This window comes from Neofelis nebulosa, chromosome 13, assembly GCF_028018385.1.
Source record: "Neofelis nebulosa isolate mNeoNeb1 chromosome 13, mNeoNeb1.pri, whole genome shotgun sequence".
Lineage (NCBI taxonomy): Eukaryota > Metazoa > Chordata > Mammalia > Carnivora > Felidae > Neofelis > Neofelis nebulosa.
Window position 1 is genome coordinate 772,488 of NC_080794.1, and position 19,480 is coordinate 791,967.

General features: G+C 46.0%; 1 protein-coding gene and 1 long non-coding RNA gene across 3 annotated transcripts in view; both read left to right on the forward strand.

The window, feature by feature from the left end:
• Window positions 1-1,780: 1,780 nt before the first annotated feature.
• RAB4A (RAB4A, member RAS oncogene family) overlaps window positions 1,781-19,480 on the forward strand; it is a 46,686-nt gene continuing 28,986 nt past the window's right edge. Inside the window, exon 1 of one of the 2 annotated variants that reach the window (XM_058696080.1) lies at window positions 1,781-2,074. In XM_058696080.1, coding sequence (XP_058552063.1) covers window positions 2,044-2,074 — 31 coding nt within the window. In that variant the 5' untranslated portion in view covers window positions 1,781-2,043. The remainder of the gene's footprint in view (window positions 2,075-19,480) is intronic. The other variant, XM_058696079.1, reaches the window with a different exon arrangement.
• On the forward strand, window positions 13,664-16,055 carry LOC131492495 (uncharacterized). The gene is made up of 2 exons (XR_009252069.1): window positions 13,664-15,294; window positions 15,385-16,055. It is a non-coding gene; the product is annotated as an uncharacterized LOC131492495 (long non-coding RNA).

Consider the following 19,480-nt stretch of genomic DNA (forward strand, 5'->3'; position numbering starts at 1 on the left):
ACAATCAACAGCACCTCAAAATCAAAGGTGGTCTCGAAGAGATTTTAGGAGAAATTTGGTTTCTCTCAAAGATCCACAGTTACTGAGATGCAAAGAACCTTCCACACTGCTATTCCAAAAATGTGGCTCCTTCAAGCCTCAGCTCTTGCATATTTCCTTTTCTAATTGTGATATGTGCCTCTCTATTTGCAAACTAGATTTCTTTGGGTAGTTTTTCCAAAACAAAGAGTTTTCCCCAAAGGTCTAAGTCTTCATGGTCCACAGAATAGAAAACTTCTCTCAGCTTTGAAACAGCAGCTTAATTTTTTTATTTCTACCACTCTGTCCAGGTTTCAGAGATCTTGAGGTCCAGTTTTAATCAATAACCCAAGCAATCACTGTAACTCGGTGATTTCTTTCTTATCCACAAAAGCTTCTGGCAGGCAGAAATCTTAGATTTAAAGAATGGGATCCCTGTCTTTCGTTGGAAATAGTTTCCATCAGATTAGCCTGCTATACTCAGGAGTGTAAATCAGAATTAACATGCAGAAAACCAAATTAAGAAAGCAACAAAGTATCTCAGCCACCGAACAAGATATATATGCAAAATAATTCTAGATTATAGTCCTCACAACATTGCAGCATGGGGCTTCTCTGTGATTTAGAAGCAAGGATATCTATTTGCTATTAAGATCAGAGAGAAGAGTAAAATGTAGAGCCAAATGGCCATTGGGGAAGAGGGGAAAGTTCTCAGTCAAAGTCTGATGCCAATTTATGAGGAGGATGGAGCCAAACGGACTCGAAAAAAACGTATTTACTAGCCTTTTCCCCACAGTGCATGTTACTTGCGAGCTTAGCCAAGGCATATTTTAGTATCTATACCTTTTGAATAAGGTTGGGCCTTAGGACATATGACGTGACTCTGGTCATGCTCAGACGAAGCAAACTCCCAGCCAAAATTCTCTTCCTAATAAACATTTACCTCTGCACTTCCAGCAGAAGGGGATTCTGAATTCAGCTTTGCGCCTTAAATCAGAATACCCAGCCACCGAATCCTAACCTAAGCTGAGGTCCGTGAGATGCTTCCTGCCCGTAAGCCAGATTCCCTTAACATGGGACGCAGAAGGGCCAATGTCTACAGTCTTCTGGGGACTCTCTCCAGCACCAGGGCACCTTAAGTTCTGACCGTTTTCTCCAGACACCAGCTTAGCCCTACAGGAGAGGGCCTGGCAGGTCTGCGTAAAGCTCAGTTTCCCGGCTAAGCCAGCCTCCTCGGCCACAGGGGCTGGTCTTCTAGCTGGACAACTGGGGCTACCGCCTCCCAGTTACCCATTAACCACGTTCCCCGGTTGACCATAATAGTTTAAAGAAGTCTCTTCCTGCCTGCGAGCCGCTAACGACGACGACGACAAAGTCTTTACCGCTGAGGGCCAATCCGGCAAGACTGTCTTCCCACTGCAGGCATTTTGCCGTCCCTGCCCAAGAGCTAGACCCCACTGTCCCCAACACTCGGTCACCCCACAAGCCTGCGGATCGCAGGCCCCTCCCCACCCCTGCAACCCGACCTCGGCCAGCCGCAACCCTCCGTCCGCGCCCTGCCCCACCCCGGTGCTCCCACTCCAGCCCCCGCCTCCCCGCGCCGGGCGCCCCCCGCCCCCGCCTCCCGGCGCTCCCCGGCCCCGCCCCTGGCCCGGGCCAGCTGCCCCCCCGCCCCCGCCGCGGTCTGCGTGCGCACGCGCGACCACGGAAGGGCCGGGCCTCGCGCCCCTTTCCTCCTCCTCCTCCTCCTGGTCCTCCTCCTCCTCCTCCTCCTCCTCCTCCCAGTCCCCGTCCGGGCCCGGCGGGGGGCGGAGGCCGTGCGCCTGCGCGGAGCCCGCAGTCCGGCAGGGCCGCAGCCGCGGGGTGGCCGGCCGTTGCCGTGGGGACCGCGGGCCCCTCCCTCCTCCGCTCCCCTGCCGCTCGCCGTTCCCACCGAGGCGCGGAGGACGACCCCGGCCCCCCACGCCCGCCGGCCCGGCCGGAGCTGCAGCCGGTGACCCGGCGAGAGGCGGTGCCGCTCCCAAGATGTCGCAGACGGCCATGTCCGAAACCTACGGTACGAGGCGGCCGGGCGAGGCGGGCGGGTGCGCGCGGGGCCGCGGGTCTCGGGGGCGCGTCCGGGCCGCGGGAGGTCGGGGGCGGCGGGGACGCGGGGGCGCGGGCCCGGCCGTGCGCAGCCCGTTTACGTGATCTGCTTTCTCAAGTTTCCTCCGGCCTTTTCTACGCGCTCACACGCGGAGGGTTTTCCAATTTTCAGTAGCTCCGGGTCTGGAAAGCCAGTTGAAGACTTTCCTCTGCGATGTTGTCCCCGGCGAGGGGCCGTGAAGGACTTAGGGCGACGCCTGTATTTCAGTGTGTTCTTCGAGTATTCCAGCATGACCTTTCCTGGGTTGGAATTCCTTTCTTTGCCCTGGGATTACAGTGAGAAGTAATCGATAGACTAACCCGTGTCTTCGTGCGGAGACCTCTTGCCTCATTTTTTTCTCTCCTTCTCCGTCTCTCGGGTGTTTAGTCCTTTCTGGGTTGCATTATGGCTGTTTATAAATGTGCCTTTTTAAAGTCATGAACAGCCTGGAAGCAGAGCCCTATCTGCTTAATCTTTGCTGCCCCTGTAGCACCCACACCTGGATGCTGTAAGGGAATCGTTTTTTTTGAGTAATCGAAAGCCTTCCCAATTCATATACTGTGTTGTTGTGCTTTGTTTTAGTCCTGCGTGGTGAAAATCACTAATATCGTGCACGTCTCCTTTGCATCAGCCTCGAGATGTTTACCAGTCTCTGATTCCTTGTTCGGAATTGTGCGTTCTCAGATTAAGACTTTGGGAGTTTTACAATCCCAGGGAGAGGTTCAAGTTCAAAAGTATGTACCCGGACTCAGATCACGTGTGGTGGCCCGCTGCTCCTTCAACAGACACGCGTGGAATGGCAGGGTGGAGGCAGCAGGGTGCTGCAAATACCGCAGGCCACGCGACAGGCGTGGTTCTGGTCTCACGGAGCATGCAGTCTAGTGGCAGATACAGGGTTAATGCCATCAGGACACTAACGAATGAGTAGTTAAAACAGCGGGCAGGAGTCCTGGAGGATTGTGCCTTCGGGAAGTATGTTAGGAGGAACCCTGGCCCAGAGTGGGGAGCCTAGGCGGTAGTAACTGGTCAGGGCGGCAGAATGGCAGATGCCCAGGGCTGGAGAGAAATGGAGTTCCAATAAGGGGAGCCTAAACAGTGGTACAGAGGTGAGGGCGAGGTGGAGAGAGCCTATGGAAGGTTCCATCTTTCCCCTAAGAGGGGTGAGGTCACAGTGCATTTGCTTCACCTTCAGCCTCTCCTGTGACTTGTGATTGCCCTGTTCTTGGTGCCCCTTGGGGCATTACACCCATTCCTAGAAGCCTTAGGACATCCTCCAGGAACCCGATGGCTTTTGAAGTGTTGTCTGAGCCACAAATGGTCGCGTTCGTCCATGTGGTCGGGTCCTCCCTGTACAGAACCACAGTCGGGAGATTTTGCAAAGAAAATACGCTTGTCTAGCGATTTTTGGTTGTCCTTGTGCTTTTCTTTATTTTCCAATGCTCCTTACCCCACACTTTTTTTCTCTGACCTGGATAGGAGCATTAGGGAGGGGTGGAAAGTCTGAATAAGAAAACCAGGTGGGGATTATGAATGAGGAAGAAAGGACTGGAAGAGTTCGGGAGACGGAGCTTTTACATTTCATTTGTGTTATATGAACTAACCTTCATAAAATATCGCCAATCTCTACTACACTTTGGATGCAGTTAATTGAACTTTTGAGCATCACAGATTAACTGATTAAATTATGATCATAAGGGGCACCTGGGTGGCTCAGTTGTTTGGGCGTCCGACTTCAGCTGAGGTTATGCTCTTACAGTTCATGGGTTCGAGCCCCACATCGGGCTCTGTGCTGACAGCTCAGAGCCTGGAGCCTGCTTCGGATTCTGTGTCCCCTCTCTCTCTGTACTCCCCTGCTCACGCTCGCTCTCTCTCAAAAACGAATAAATGTTAAAAGAATGAAATAAATAAATATCATAAGGCTTTAAGTAACAGTATTCTTTTGTCATGATTCCATCCAAATGTGTTTTTACTCACAATTTAATCTTTTTCTCTAATAGAGAAAGTTAGAAGAAACTAATGGAATAGAAAATTGGTTTTTAGGGGCACCTGTGTGGCTTCAGTTGGTTCGGCATCGGACTTCGGCTCAGGTCAGGATCTCGCGGTTTGTGAGTTCAAGCCCCGTGTCGGGCTCTGTGCTAACAGCTTGGAGCCTGGAGCCTGCTTCGGATTCTGTGTCTTCTCCTCTCTCTCTGTCCCTCCCATGCTCATGCTCTGCCTCTGTCTCTCAATAATAAATAAACGTTAAAAAAGAAAAGAAAAGAAAAAGAAAGTTGGTTTCAGAAACAGCAAATGTGGCAGTTGAAACTGCCAGCCAAAAGTCGTAAGCTGTCACCTTCATTTATCATTGACCATATTTGCACAGCATTGTTCCCCAAAAGTAAAACAATCAGGTTCCACCTTCCAGACGTGTGCCTCTTGGCTAGCTGGTAAAGGAATGTTTGCCTAACCTTTAAACTCCTTTGTGCTCTATACTTATTTTCTCTTCCAGAAAAGGAGGCTCTGTGTAGCTTAACAGCAATAGGGTGAAAAATAAAGAGCCAGTGCTTATGAAGTACTAGTGATGAGCTATATCTGCCTTTAATGCTTTTTAGCAAATTAAGGCAATATGTCTTCTTCCATAGACTGAGTAGTAAACATTTTGCCCGCCCTGAAACTAATAACCACATGAATACTGTATGTAAGATTGTAACACAAAGTTAAAATCTAAAACAGATCTGTTTCCGTTTGAAACCCTTGTCTAAGTATATCTAAACTGAAACAGTGTTTCCCCAGTGTAGATTTCAAAGCATTCTTAAAGCCAGTTAGTATGGCTAAAGAACTCCAGCCATCTGAGACTTGGGAGGTGACACAAATTGGCCTTAAGTAATTCCTGACACCAAGATTTGCGAGACAAAATTAACAAGTGGATTAGGTAGTCCCAAGCAATGATGGCCAAAAAGGGGCTAAAAAATATAAATGGTGCAGAAAATGCTAGGGGAAAAAAAGTAAGGACTAAAGCAGGCTAAGACTGAGGAAAAAAAATCTAAGATCAGTCTCTACACTTTGGACTTTATGCTTTCTACAACGAACACGGTTTAATGAAACAAGAATGCAAATTGTTAGTCGTGTGCTGAGTTTATTACAATATAGTCTTCATATTTTTATTTTGTGCCTTATTTGGAAAGCACAGTATTATAGTATTTACCACATCACTTGGAGAATTATCAAGATGTTTTCTTTTAGAAATATTTCATTGCAGGGGCGCCTGGGTGGCGCAGTCGGTTAAGCATCCGACTTCAGCCAGGTCACGATCTCGCGGTCCGTGAGTTCGAGCCCCGCGTCAGGCTCTGGGCTGATGGCTCGGAGCCTGGAGCCTGTTTCCGATTCTGTGTCTCCTTCTCTCTCTGCCCCTCCCCCGTTCATGCTCTGTCTCTCTCTGTCCCAAAAATAAATAAAAAACGTTGGAAAAAAAAATTAAAAAAAAAAATTAAAAAAAATATTTCATTGTAGGCCGTTACGGGTTGAATTGGATCCCCCGAAAGATACGTTCAGGTCCTAACCCCAGGTACCTGCGAATTGTGACTTTATTTGGAAATAGGAATGATGTAATCCGGTTAAGATGAAGTCCTGTTGGATTCGGGGAGGCCCTAATCCAATGACTGCTACCCGAATAAGAGGGGAGAGATTTGGGTATAGACACGTGCAGGGAGAATGTGATACGAAGGGCAGGCTGAGACGGCAGTGGCCAAGGACCACAAAGGGGGTGGGCACCCACCAGAAGCTAGCAAGAGGCAGGGATGGGTCCTTCCCTAGAGCCTTCAGTGAAGGCATGGCCCTCCTGACATCTGATTTCAGACTTCTAGCCTCTAGAACTGGTGGACAATAAATTTCTCTAGTTTTAAGCCATCCGGCTCGTGGCATTTTGGTATGGCGTCCCCATGACACTAAAACATAGGCCTTGGTAGTCAGAATATGACTCATGGAGAAATTTGGGCTTAATAGGGGAAGTAGAGTAAGGATATTTGGGGTAAAGGAAGTAACATCTTCAAAGGTATGTGGTGCCAGTAAAGTATAAAATAACTTACTGTTAGAGAAATCACCAAAATAACCATGACCTGAATTTCATAAAAGACATAAACGTCAGTCAAGGAAGCGTCTAACAGTGGCATGAAGGACCTTTCTCCAAATCGAATCTATTTATCATTTCTAATGTTTGTGTTTTCCTTTCCTCATGTGCTGGGAACGGGTGACCATTTAAAGAACTAGAGTGTGGGGAACACTACACAAGAGGTCCTCAAACTGCTGGGCCCCCCGAGTCCCCTGGTGCATAAAGTTGCAGTTCTGATTCAGTAGATGGGGGGTGATGGCGGCTCCACGGCTGATCAGCTCGCAGCCCACGCAGGTGCTGTTGGTCCGGGGACCTGATAGAAGGTCGAGATCCTATGCTACATAATGGCTCCCGTGCCCAGACCTTTGAAAACTTGTTTGTTCGCTTTTTGGTGGTGTGTTTGTTTGTTTGTTTGTTTGGGGGCACTCTTGAGATCAAGGCTGCCCTTGATTTTTTTTTTAATTAATTAATTTATTTTCCAATGTATATCCAAGTTGGTTAGCATCTGATGCAACAGTGATTTCAGGAGGAAACCTTGTTCTTTAGAAAAGCAAAAGTGGACGATAGTTTTCACAGTCACTTGAACTATAAAGCATTCCGTCCCAGTCCTTGCGTGTGACTTCTGCCACTCCTGAATCTCTGTTTCCAGTCATATCAGTCCCTCAGGCTTAAGAGCCTGTTTTGAACTCCATACCTAACTATTCCATTTGGATGGCCTGGGGTATCCTCACACACTGCATCCCAAACCCAACCAACCCATTCCTACTCCCCAGCCTTCTATTTGTCCCTGGTACCCCTCCGCCTGAGAGAAAGTTGGAATCTTTAATTCTTCATCATCCCATCTCCTGAGTCCAGTTGGTTTCTGTCTTTTAAATAGACCCCTTAACGTAGTTCAAGTTACTGTTAACCCTAGAGGAGGCAAGGGAAAGTTATTGGGGGGCCAGATTAGTGGATTATAAAGCAAGATTAGTGGATTATAAAACAATGCCTGTCTCCAGGCACAGCAAACTGAGTAGTTGGTTGGACCAGTTTTTTGCTGCTGGTGGTATGGCGTCCTTGTAACTGGCGGTAAAGCAACCTCTGTAGCTCCCGCATGCAGGAAGGGAAACCGACCGCCTGGGCAAGGGTGAGGTGGGTTCCGGTAGGGGTGAGTTAGAAGGGGTCCTGGTAAAATCTATCCGGGAACCCAGACTACTGGCAACTTAGGCCACAGCTTCACGGGAATATCATCATGATTTAAGTAAATGGTGTTTCCAAAGCTTCTTGTGCTCCTTGAAAAATAATTCCACGTAAGCCTAAAATGTGAACTTTCCTTCTTAACTTAGTAATAATAGTAATACCTCTTCTGTTAAGAACCACGTCACCAATGTGTTTTGAAAAGTATCTCACGCTTTGGGCCCCGAGGCATGGAATTAGCCATAACACGATTCTTTCCCCTTTTAGCATATCTAATCAGGCAAGCGTTTTGCTCTGAATATTTCTTTGGAATGAGGAGAAAGCCGATGTTGTTTCTTGAACGTCTTCTCATAATCCACCCTCTAGAGATTGGTTAGGCTAATGGAATAGATTTTCTTTTTGCCCCGTTCCTGAAAACTCCGTTAGGATACATGCCAGTGAAAATAGTTTGAGAGAAAAACCTTTGAATCCTCTGTGCTCTGTGTTCTCTGAATATCGCTGCTTTCTCTACCAGTCTGATCTTAGTAATGGACCATGCTCTGTATGTTTGAAGAAGCCTTTTGTGCTTCTCTGTAGCCGTGAATGTAATTTAAAAGCTAAAATGACATGCAGGGTACTGTGGTTTAAAGGGTGAATAAAGTTGGGTAAATGTGAAGAATAAATAGCAGTGTAACATATGAATCAAATAAACGCCGTGTAACTACAAGTTTTCTCCCTTTGTAATCCCCCTCTGAGCTCCCCAAACCAGAGTAAATTAATGTGGAGAGGTTTGGCCAATACCAAGAAGTCCCTGATAATGATGGCTGTGACACCTGGAGAAAGACTGCTTTGTACTCTGCCACAGCCAAGTGCATTCCTGCACTACTCAGAATGGCAGGCTCCTGTATGACAACGCGTAGTTATCTTAGTCTTTGTTTCTTTCTGTCTCTCTTCTGTGTTGTGTCTTTGGCATCTAAGTCCTTAAAAAAGCAGCTAACGATATTGAGGTGTGCAGGGTAGGGTACACCGTTCATCAAGGGCTAATAAATTATGGGCGAGTGGACGTATGTTAGAGGGAGGCTTGTAATTTTTCAAATATGAATTTTTAAGCATGCAGAAAAAATTTGGAACTTAAAAACAAAGTATCTCTCTCTTTTGTTATCATTTAAAATGTTACTATATGTGGTGTGCTCCCTTAGTTATAAGACTGTTTCTCTTGTTCATTTGCTTATGCCCTGTTATTGCAGAAGTCCTCATAAAATATATACTATCTTTGCACTGGACTTTGCATGTCTTTTTTTTTTTTCTATGTTTATTTATTTTTGAGAGAGAGAGACAGAGCAGAGCATGAGCAGGGGAGGGGCAGAGAGGGAGGGAGACACAGAATCCGAAGCAGGCTCCAGGCTCTGAGCTCTCAGCACAGAGCCCGACGCGGGGCTTGAACTCAGGAACTGCAAGATCATGACCTGAGCCGAAGTCGGAGGCTTATCTGACTGAGCCACCCAGGCACCCTGCATATCTTTTTTTTTTTTTCTTTTTTTAAGATTTTATTTGTTAACTAGTCTCTACACCCAGCGTGGGACTCGAATCCACAAGCCCAAGGTCAAGAGTTGCATGCTCTACTGACTGAGCCTGCCAGGTGCCCCAGGACTTTGCATATCTCTTTTATAATTTGCTCAAATCTCAATTGCGACAAAGAGAATGTTTCTTTCAAGATGAGACCATGAGCTCTTTGAAAGCAGGGGTCTGCTGAGACGTTTCTGTGTCCCTGGTGCTCCTGGACACAGCCTTCTGGGACTGCTAAAAGCACCTTTGATTTGATTCCTTTTGAGAGGTGGCGTTTTTCTTCTGAGTTACAGAGTATGAAACAAAAGGCCAGGTTAATAGGAAAACCGACTTTAAGACATAGTTTTTTTTCTTTATGGTAGAAACCAAGCAGTCTTTACATTGTGTGTAATATAAACGCAACACTAATTAAAACGTCTTCCACAGACCACGTTTGCTTGACTTGAAGAGGTCACACAGGGCATCCTTTAAAAAATAGGTTTCCCTTCTGAGAACTCGGATCTGAAATCAGTTCACAGTCCACGGGGGGGCAGAGAGTTGTGGAGGTACTTTCACGGCTTTCTGGAGCTTCAGGGCCTCACGGCTTCCCAGTGGTGAATGTACCTAGGGAGAGAACAGGTCGACCAGGTGGAAGGAAGTTGGTCAACCGTGGAGGTGAACAAGCCTTGAGGGCAGGCTTTGGTGTATCCATCAGGCACTTCAGCGGGAGACCGGCACCCCGCTCAGTAGCCCGGGAGCACTTGGGGGCAGACATAACCCTGTTGTGATGGCAGATGTCTCAGATGATCTGAATGTGTGCTTCCTAAGCATTCAGATGCCTGGCACTTGGTGGTTGCCAAGTAGCCAGTGGTTGGGTGAACTCCCCTAGTCCTAAATCCCGGCTTACTTGACCGCCTTTTGATTTTAAACCGATTCTATATGACCAAAAATAAAAGAATTTTTGAAATTGTGCGTAACACAGTTTCTGTTTAGTCGATGATAGGTGATGAGCCCTTTGGGTCGTTTCATCAGGCGGAGTGCTTCCAACTGCAGGGGGCAGAAAACCCCACTCAAAATGCTGGAGGTAATATGGAAAAGTATTTTTTTCAAATAACTGTCAGTGGGGAGGGTGTTCAGGGTTGGCTGATTGAGGAGCTCAGCTGTGAGGGCAAGGACCTGTAGCACCGTCATCCTTACCCCTGCAGAGCCATAAAATGACTACTCTTTGTAATCCGAGCTTCTTTCTTTCTTTCTTTCTTTCTTTCTTTCTTTCTTTCTTTCTTTCTTTCTTTCTTTCTTTCTATTTAGAGAGAGACAGAGAGAGTGCAAGCGGGGGAGGGGCAGAGAGAGAGAGAGAGAGAGAGAGAGAGAGAGAGAGAATCTCAAGCAGGCTCTGCACTGTGAGCGCAAAGCCCCACTCCCGGGGCTCAAACTCGCGAAACTGAGATCATGACCTCAGCCGAAGTCAAGCGTCAGATGCTTAACTGACTGAACCACCCAGGCGCCCTTCGGTCACTTTCTTCTTACATCCGTAGGAAAGAGGAGCTCTTCCCTGCATTGGTGGAGTAAAAGTTCTTCCTCTCCACCCGGTTGAGCCACATTGGGTCAAGTCCCTGTCCCTGGACCCATTATGTGGCCAGGGTAATAACACTTTGCACTGATTAGCTTAAGGCTGTATATTTTTCTTTTAAAAATTTTTTTTAAGTTTATTTTGAGAGAGAGAGAGAGAGAGAGAGCAGGTGAGGGGCAGAGAGAGAGGGAGAGAGAGAATCCCAAGCAGGCTCTGCACTGTCAGCACAGAGCCCAGTGTGGGGCTCAAACTCATGAACCTCAAGATGATGACCTGAGCCGAAACCAAGAGTCTGACGTTAACCAACTGGGCCACCCACGCGCCCCAAGGCTGTATGTTTTTCTAATCCAGTCTGGCAGGGAGGAGGGGGCTGGGAATGGCCATAATTGGCTTAAAATAACCAATGCCTGTCTCCAGCTTTGGGGTCACATTCACCTGTTCCTTTGGCTCCTTGGGGAGTAGCTGTTAGGCAGACAGTTACCTGCGACGACAGCATCTACCGCAGCCTCCAAAACACGTAAGCTGCAGTTCCCTTTCAACTGTTTGTTCCAAGTAAGGATCTTCCTGAAGAAGATGATGGGCTTAAACGTTCCTTCACGCCTCCCCTCCTCCGGTGAGGAAGCAGTCCGAGAAAGCAGCACAGTAGTAGAAACAGCGTGGGCTTCCACATTGGCCGTATGCACACACGTTAGAATCCCTTGTCTTCTTAGAAAACAAGAAATTCCTCCTGTCGTTTTGCAAATGGGATACACTTGCACTCGTTCTTAGTTCTTACGGTCTTTGTGAATGCGCTAAAAATATTTGGTGTTTTGAAGACTAACGTTCCTCTTCAGAGTCACTTTGACCATGGTAATATTTGGGGGGGAAATGGAAGTTGCTATTTGGTGGCCATCGCTATTTTCCCACTTGTCGTACATTAGCACCTTGAATAATTTTGTCATAAATATGTATATAACCTAGGATACTATATAAGAATGAAGTCCAGGGGCTCCTGGGTGGCTCAGTCGGTTGAGTGTCTGACTTCGGCTCAGGTCATGATCTCACAGTTCGTGAGTTCAAGCCCCGCGTCGGGCTCTGTGCTGATGGCTCGGAGCCTGGAGCCTGCTTCAGATTCTGTGTCTCCCTCTCCCTCTGCCCCCCCACTCCACCTCGCTCACGCTCTGTCTCTCTCTCAAAAATAAATAACCATTAAAAAAAAGGAGAAGGAAGTCTATATTTTGGATTATCTTTTTTTCAATTTCATGGAGACCTCCATAAGTCTAGACATTGACTGGTAAAACTTTATTGGTAAAATTGATTTTGAAGTGTCTTCTGTTACTATGTAAACAAGTTCCTTTAAACGTTTACAAGTATAAAAACATTGTGAGTTAGAAGTGACCCATCTCTGGGGCGCCTGGGTGGCGCAGTTGGTTAAGCGTCCGACTTCAGCCAGGTCACGATCTCGCGGTCCGTGAGTTCGAGCCCCGCATCAGGCTCTGGGCTGATGGCTCGGAGCCTGGAGCCTGTTTCCAATTCTGTGTCTCCCTCTCTCTCTGCCCCTCCCCCGTTCATGCTCTGTCTCTCTCTGTCCCAAAATAAATAAAAAACGTTGAAAAAAAATTAAAAAAAAAGAAGTGACCCATCTCTGTATTTCCTCTGGGACCTAGTATACAATAATAATTTTCCCTATTACATTTTGCCAAGAACAGTGTTATTTCTAGCTATTGCATGACCAAAGAAGCTTTTAGGTCAGTATCTTTGAATATGTACCGATTGAAGATTCTTCTGGTATTAACTTGCTCCTCTGTTTCCATGGTTGTACAGGAAATTTTTCCTTACTGAAAAACCGATGGTGTGCCGAGCCTAAATTATAACTCTTACCTCTGGATAAAGATGAAGTTAGGGCACGTGGTTGGTTCAGTAATAGAGGATGCACCTCTTTTTTTTTTTTTTAACGTTTTATTTATTTTTGAGACAGAGAGAGACAGAGCATGAGCAGGGGAGGGTCAGAGAGAGAGGGAGACACAGAATCCGAAACAGGCTCCAGGCTCCGAGCCGTCAGCCCAGAGCCCGACGCGGGGCCCGAACTCACGGACCGCGAGATCATGACCTGAGCCGAAGTCGGACGCCCAACCGACTGAACCACCTAGGCGCCCCGAGGATGCACCTCTTGATCTCAAGGTTGTAAGTTGAAGCTCCACGTTGGGTGTAGACATTGCTTTAAAAAAACAAAAAAGATGAAGTTCTAATAATCTACGCAGAATAATCTACTGGACTTTGTGTCCAGTGTCTCTGACCCTTACAACAGCAGTGTAAGGTAAACACTATGTCCCACTTACAGGTGAGGAAACTGAGAGGTTCGGTGCTCTGCCTGAGTCTCAGAGCTGGGAGTTGTAGAGCCAGAATCTGGGCTCAAATTTGCCTTGTGTCACATTCTCAAGGGTAGTTAGGTTTTTATTCTGCATATCTTGTACAGAAATCTCTTCCATAAAATCTCCGCTCAGTGGTGACCCAGATTAAACATTGCCACTGGATGTCATTGCTCCCCTGCATGTTCTAAACAAACATGGACATTTAACATGAGTCAAAATCTATCTCTGAACTCAGGGTAAAACTGGGGGGTGGAGGATAACGGGGACCAAAGCTTATACCTTCCAGACCAACGTGGAAGACCTTTAACATTCACAAGGGATGCTTTCACAGATCTTTGTAAATGTGCAAATATTGTTAACGGTATTCAGGTTTGCTCCAAAGTCGCAAGTCAGAAAGACAACATTTTGTGTATGTATCCTCCAATAAAAAATTAACTGTTCACCTTCTCTTTTTTAATTACACCAGTTGGAGTGTTCTCTGAGATATTTGACAAACGACTTGCCCTTACTTCTTAATATGATTTTATCTTCTCGTGTATCAGAATCAAATGGAACATTCTACTCTTGGAAGTATCCAAAACTGGGCACCTGGGTGGCTCAGTTGGTTGAGCTTCCGACTCTTGATTTCAGCTCAGGTCATGATCCCAGGGTCATGGGATTGAGCCCCTTGTCAGCTCCGTGCTGATTGTGGAGCCTCCTTAAGATTCATTCTTTCTCTCTCTCTCTCTCTCTCTCTCTCTCTCTCTCTCCCCCCCCCTCCCCCTCTCTCCCCCCTCCTCTCCCTTCCCCCCCTTCCCTCAGTCACTCCCCCACCCCTCCCCACTCGTGCATGGTCTCTGTAAAACAAATAAAATGAAAAAAAAAATGCTTGAAGTATCCAAAACTTGTTCCCTGTTTAAAGATGATTGTTTTTATTAGGTTTCTTTGTCTCTGTGTACCACACTGGTCACTGATTTCCTTTTCGGGACAGTTTTGCACCTTGGGAGAATTCTTTCTGTTTTGATGTTATTACATCACGTAGAAAGCAACTAGGAACTCACAGCTTCAGTGCTGGTGGCTGACCAGGCTCATTCACCTGCTAACTACCTTGCATCCACACCCCCGGGCCCCACAGCGGATTTGATCCAAATGAGGTCTTCGGCAAAATCACAGAGCCCGTCACCGGACCTTGAGCAACCATCAGAGTCTGTGGTGCAAATGTTAAATCCACAGACATCATGGTTCCTCTCTGCCGGCATCTAACTCAGAGTACCAGGGTCGGGCTTTAGGCTTTGCCTTCTTTCCCACCTCCCTTGCCTTATTTTTACCTGCCCTTCACAGGTCACGTGTTCTTCCACCACCCGAACCATCTCTCTCTCCCAAGCCAACACTTCAAGCTTTTGCAGCTTAATTCCTGCCTGACCAGCGTTACCAGAACGTTTTTCTCTTTGAAGCTCGTGCCATCTTGCGTTCTGTGTCCTACTCAATCCTGCTCATCGCTGTGACGTGATGACCTCGGGGCTATGCCTCATTCTACGAGGTCCCCTGTTGTAGGGTCTCATGCCCCGCCCCCGCGCCTCACCGCTCCTGGGTGACTGCAGCGTCCGTGCAGAGGGGTCAGTCCGCAGCTTAGTGTCCATTTCGTCACTTCGTCTCTAGGCACCTTCTCTTCCCCGCCCCCCCCCCCCTCAGGTACTCACTTCCCCGGCTGCTCATTGGACACAGTCGCATGGCACCTGCTCCCCTTCTGTCACATGATGAGCTGCTCGCTCTCCACACGTGATGCTGTGATGCCGTCGCCTTTCCTTCCACCCGTCCCTTCTTGGTCCTTCAACCGTGCAGATCCCTGGCCCTGGCTTCCCAACCCACGTGACCTGCCACCGTGCAGACAGAGCGCTCTTTAGATTAAGCTCACTGCGGATTTGTGGTCTGCTTCGAAGGGGCTCTCGGTAGTACTTGGCGATGCCCTCTCATCCTGGCCATCTTGCCCTTTGTCCCCACCTTCGCTAGACCCCTTGTCTCCTGTCCAGTAGAAGACAGGGGAGAACGTGCCACGCCCAGGAAACCACCTCTCCTCCCCTGCCCTTCTCCAACCCGTGAAGTGACTTACCTCCACACTCGCTCGTCCTCTACCCTTCTCTTGCAGTCGTGGAAGAAGGGAGGTCTCTCTTCCTGTCTGCGACCAAGCCCTCCCTCCCACCTTGGACTCACCCCTCGAGTCTTCAGACTCGCGCCACCGATCACCCTGGAAGTTCCACTTTGTTCGCCCTATACTCTGCAATCCCCCCAGACGCCCAGGCTCCTTGTGAGGCTGTCAGTACTTTTCATCCACCGCGTCCCGCCTCTAAATCTTCAGCCGACTGACTTTGCCCCGTCTCAGGCGAGGATGAATTCACCTGGGGTGCTGGGGCCTCCTCCCTTGGGAGCACCGCTCCCCCCACATCTCCACCGTGTCGGCTCACCGGTATTTTAAGTTTCATCTCTCTGTATTTGCACTCATTATTTTCCCACGAAATGGATTCCTCTTCCAAACCTTCAGTGTCTCTTATCCCAGGTGTTGGTGTCCCACACCAGCTGGTTGCCGAAGCCAGAAACCAAGGAATCCTCTCAGATGGCCCCACTGTCCCAGCATGCCACATTTCTTCTGCCGGGAAGTGAAACGTGGAACCAGTCATATGGCCCGGGCCACCAGCCCTTGCCTCCTTTCTGACCTTTGGAAATCTTAAATGCCAAACCATTGCTCATGAGAGAAACTAGGAAGGCAAAGGCCAGCTTGTCTGCTCACTATGACTTAATTTTCTGGAAGATTCAAGGTCATCGTTGGCAATCAATTGCTGAATAAGTGTGCTGTGCTCTTAGAGTCACTTCCTGGCTCATTTCCTGGTCCGTGGTTGCCTTTGCTGTGAGCACTTGATTGTCCTTGTACCTGAAGTTCACAGTCCTACTTAGTATATATGCTTCTAACCTGCTCTGGTCTGAGAAGTTAGAGGTTCTTGAAAGGAATGTAAAGACAAGTCAGCGAGTCCCCAATGAGTGAGGTTTCTCCCATAGAGTTAATCCTTTGGCTCTCTGTTAGCTATTTCACTTGGCATGGAGGCCATTTGTTCCTGATCTGTACTTTGTCCGTGTTCCTGAATTGCTGACTTTTAAATAGGAACTGATTTTTATTTAATGTGATACCTTTCCTATTATCACATTTAAATTTCTTGTGAAAAATTAAAAGTACATTGGTAGCATATATTCATATTAGATTTTCTACTTTGGGATATGGTCTTTCCCCCACTTCTAGGCTAAATTCATGCCAAGGAAACCCTCATCAGGTGAATGTAATTATCATAGATTCGATGCAGAAAACTTCTTTGTGATTTTGAGCCCCCAAGTTAGCAACCATTATGATAAAACTACATCAGGTCTGCTTGAAGTAAACCTAATTATTTAACAAGTTCTCTTTAGGTTATCTTATACAACCCACCTGGGCATTTTTCCTTCCTTAATTACTCTGTAATATGGTTAGTTACCTGCTCCTAATTAAAGCCTTTTGTAGCCGTTAAGCACCGTCCGCTTGACATATAAAACGTATATGTACTTTATATTTGATGTGTATGTCCTTCAGTTTCAAAGACAAGAGAAAAAGAAAGTAAAACCCCACGGTGATAAAAACAAAATAAGTCAGTAAAATCAATTCAAATTCTACCCTACCCATGGACATGGGGGCATGAGGCCATCAGACCTCAAATACTACCTCTCTGAAGAGAGAACATCAGGCTGTACTCCTGACCCCGGGGTTGAACATGAGCACACGGGGCTCCCGTCTCCTGGCGCTCAGTTACAAGGAGGTGTGTGAAATCCAGATCCCCTTGTAAACAGGAGGGGCATTAACTGAAACTCCTCACAGAGTTGTATTCTTCTCACCTACAAAGAATAACTCATTACCCATTGTGGTGCTTGGTTTTATCTGTGTTAGCCAAACACCTATATCTCCAAGCAGAAAATAACATACTGACTGCACTGCTTGGCTTTGTAGCTGCCCTGCTTCCTTCTGGGTACCATTTCCTTCTTGAAGCACATCCGTTGGTAACTCTTCCAGTTTAGGACTGTGCATAGTAAACTTATAGAATCATTATTTGATATGTTATCCTCTTTTTTTTAATTTTAATTTCTATTTATTTTGAGAGAAGGAGACAGAGAGCACATGCAAGCACAGGGGAGGGGCAGAGAGAGAGGGAGAGAGAGAATCCCAAGCAGGCCCCATGCAGTCAGCACACAGCCTGACATGGGGCTCGATCCCCCCAAACACAAGATCGTGACCCAAGCCAAAATCAAGAGTCAGATGCTTAACCAACTGAGCCACTCAGGCGTCCCTATTGTTTAATTTTTTGTAAAGCTTTTTATCTTGAGATAATTATAGATTCACGTGCAGTTTTAAGCAAAATTACAGAGATCTCATGTCCCCTTTGTGTTTTTCCCTGGTGGTAACATCTCGAAAAACTTGTAAGACACCACAACCAGGATATTGATGTGGCCACAGCTGCAGGTACAAAACATTCCTATCAGCACAAAGATCTATTGCCCTTTATAGGCGCACACTCTTCCTTCCTGCCCCCACCCCCTCTGGAGGCCCTGGCAACTGCTAATCTGTTCTTTATTTCTATAATCTTGTCACTTCAACAATGCTATATAAATGGAATCATGCATTGCATAATCTCTTGGGATTGACTTTTTCATTCAGTGTATTTCTCTGGCGATTCCTCCAGGTGACTGCATATGCCGACGGTTCATTCGTTTTTACTGCCCAGTAGGATTCCCTGGTGTGAATGTACTAGAGTTTGTTCACCTGTTAAAGAGCATCGGAGTGTTTCCAGCTTGGGGCTATGACAAATAAAACTGCTACAAACATTCATGTGCAGGGTTTTGTGTGAACATAAATCTTAATTTTTCTGGGATAGATGCCTAGGAGTGCAATTGCTGAGTGATACGGTAGTTGCACGTGTAGTTTTTAAAAACTGCTATTTTCCAAAGCAGCTACACCATTTTGTATTTCCACCAGCAGTGTGTGTGATCTGGGTTCTGAACATTCTTGCCAGCATTTGGTGCTATCACTATTTTTTATTTTAGCCATTCTGATAGGTATGTAGTGATACCTCACTATGGTTTTAATTTGCATTTCTCTGATGAATGGTTAATGATGAGAGACATATTTTCACATGCTTATTTGCCATTTCTCTATCTTTTCAGTGAAATATCTCTTCATATTATGTGCATTTTCTAATTGGATTATTTGAGTTTTTATTGTGGAGTTTTGAGAGTTGTTGTTTGTTTGTTTGTTTGTTTAACGCATATAACCTAGATGCTAGTCCTTTGTTGGATATATGTTTTGCAATCTTTTCTTCCATCCTGTAGCTTATCTTTTCATTCTCCCAACAAAATTTTCTACAAAGCAAAAATTTTCAGTCTTGAGGAAGACCATTTGATCAGTTTTTCCTTCTCTGGCTTGTTTTGGGTTTTTTGTTGTCATTGTTGTTTTTCCAAGTCAAGTCTAAAAACTCTTTGCTTTTTCCATAGATCATGAAGAATTTTCTCCTAATTTTTCCTAAAAGTTTTATAGTATGATGTTTTACCTTTAAGTCTGTGATCTGCTTTGAGTTAATTTTGCATAAGGCATGAGACTTAAGTCAAGTGTCATTTTTTCCCCTTATAGATGCCCAGTTGCCACAGCACTATGTGTTGAAAAGGCTAACTTTTTGGCACTGAATTACTTTTGCAGTTTTAACATCAGTTGGATGACTTCGTGTACGTCTATTTCTGGGTTCTTGATTCTGTTCCATTGATATGTGTCTCCTCATGTCAGTACCATTCAGTCATGATTACTATAGCTACACAATAAATTTTCAAATCAGGTACAGTGGTTCCTTCCACTTTATTCTTCTTTTTCAAAGGTGTTTCATCTATTCTAGTTCCTTTGTCTTTCCATATAAATTCTAGAATAAGCTTGTCTGTATGTACGGAAAAGTCTTGCTAGATTTCTAGTAGAAACTATTAAACATATGTATCAATTTAGGGAGAATCGACATCTTTACTGTGTCCAGTCTTCTAATCCATGAACATGGTATATCTCTCCCTTTATTTAGATTTATTTTGGGTTTTTTTCCATTATCATTGTATACTTGTCAGTATAGAAGTCCTTTACATGTTTTCTTATATTGAGACCTAAGTATATTTTTTGAGTGATTGTGAGTGGCATTATATTTTTAATTTTGATGCCCACGTGTGTGCTGTTAGTATTAGAAATACAGTTGATTTTTATATTCTCTAATCTTCACCTTGATGAATTCACTTATTGATTGTAGGAGGTTGTTTTGTTTGAGAGTCCTTGGATTTTCTATGTATACCGCCATATCGTCTGCCAATAGGAACAGTTTTATTTCTTTTTGATCTGTGTGGCTTCATTTCCCTTTCATGTCTTATTGCCCTGGCTGGAACTTCCTGTATGATACTGAATAATAGTGGCGGGAGCAGATATCCTTACTGTGTTCCTCATCTTTGGGGTGGGGGGGGGGGAGTAATCTTTCATCATTGAGTATAAGGTTAGCTGTACAATTTTTGAAATGTTCTTGATCAATTTGAGGAAGTCCTATATTTATTTTTTTGAG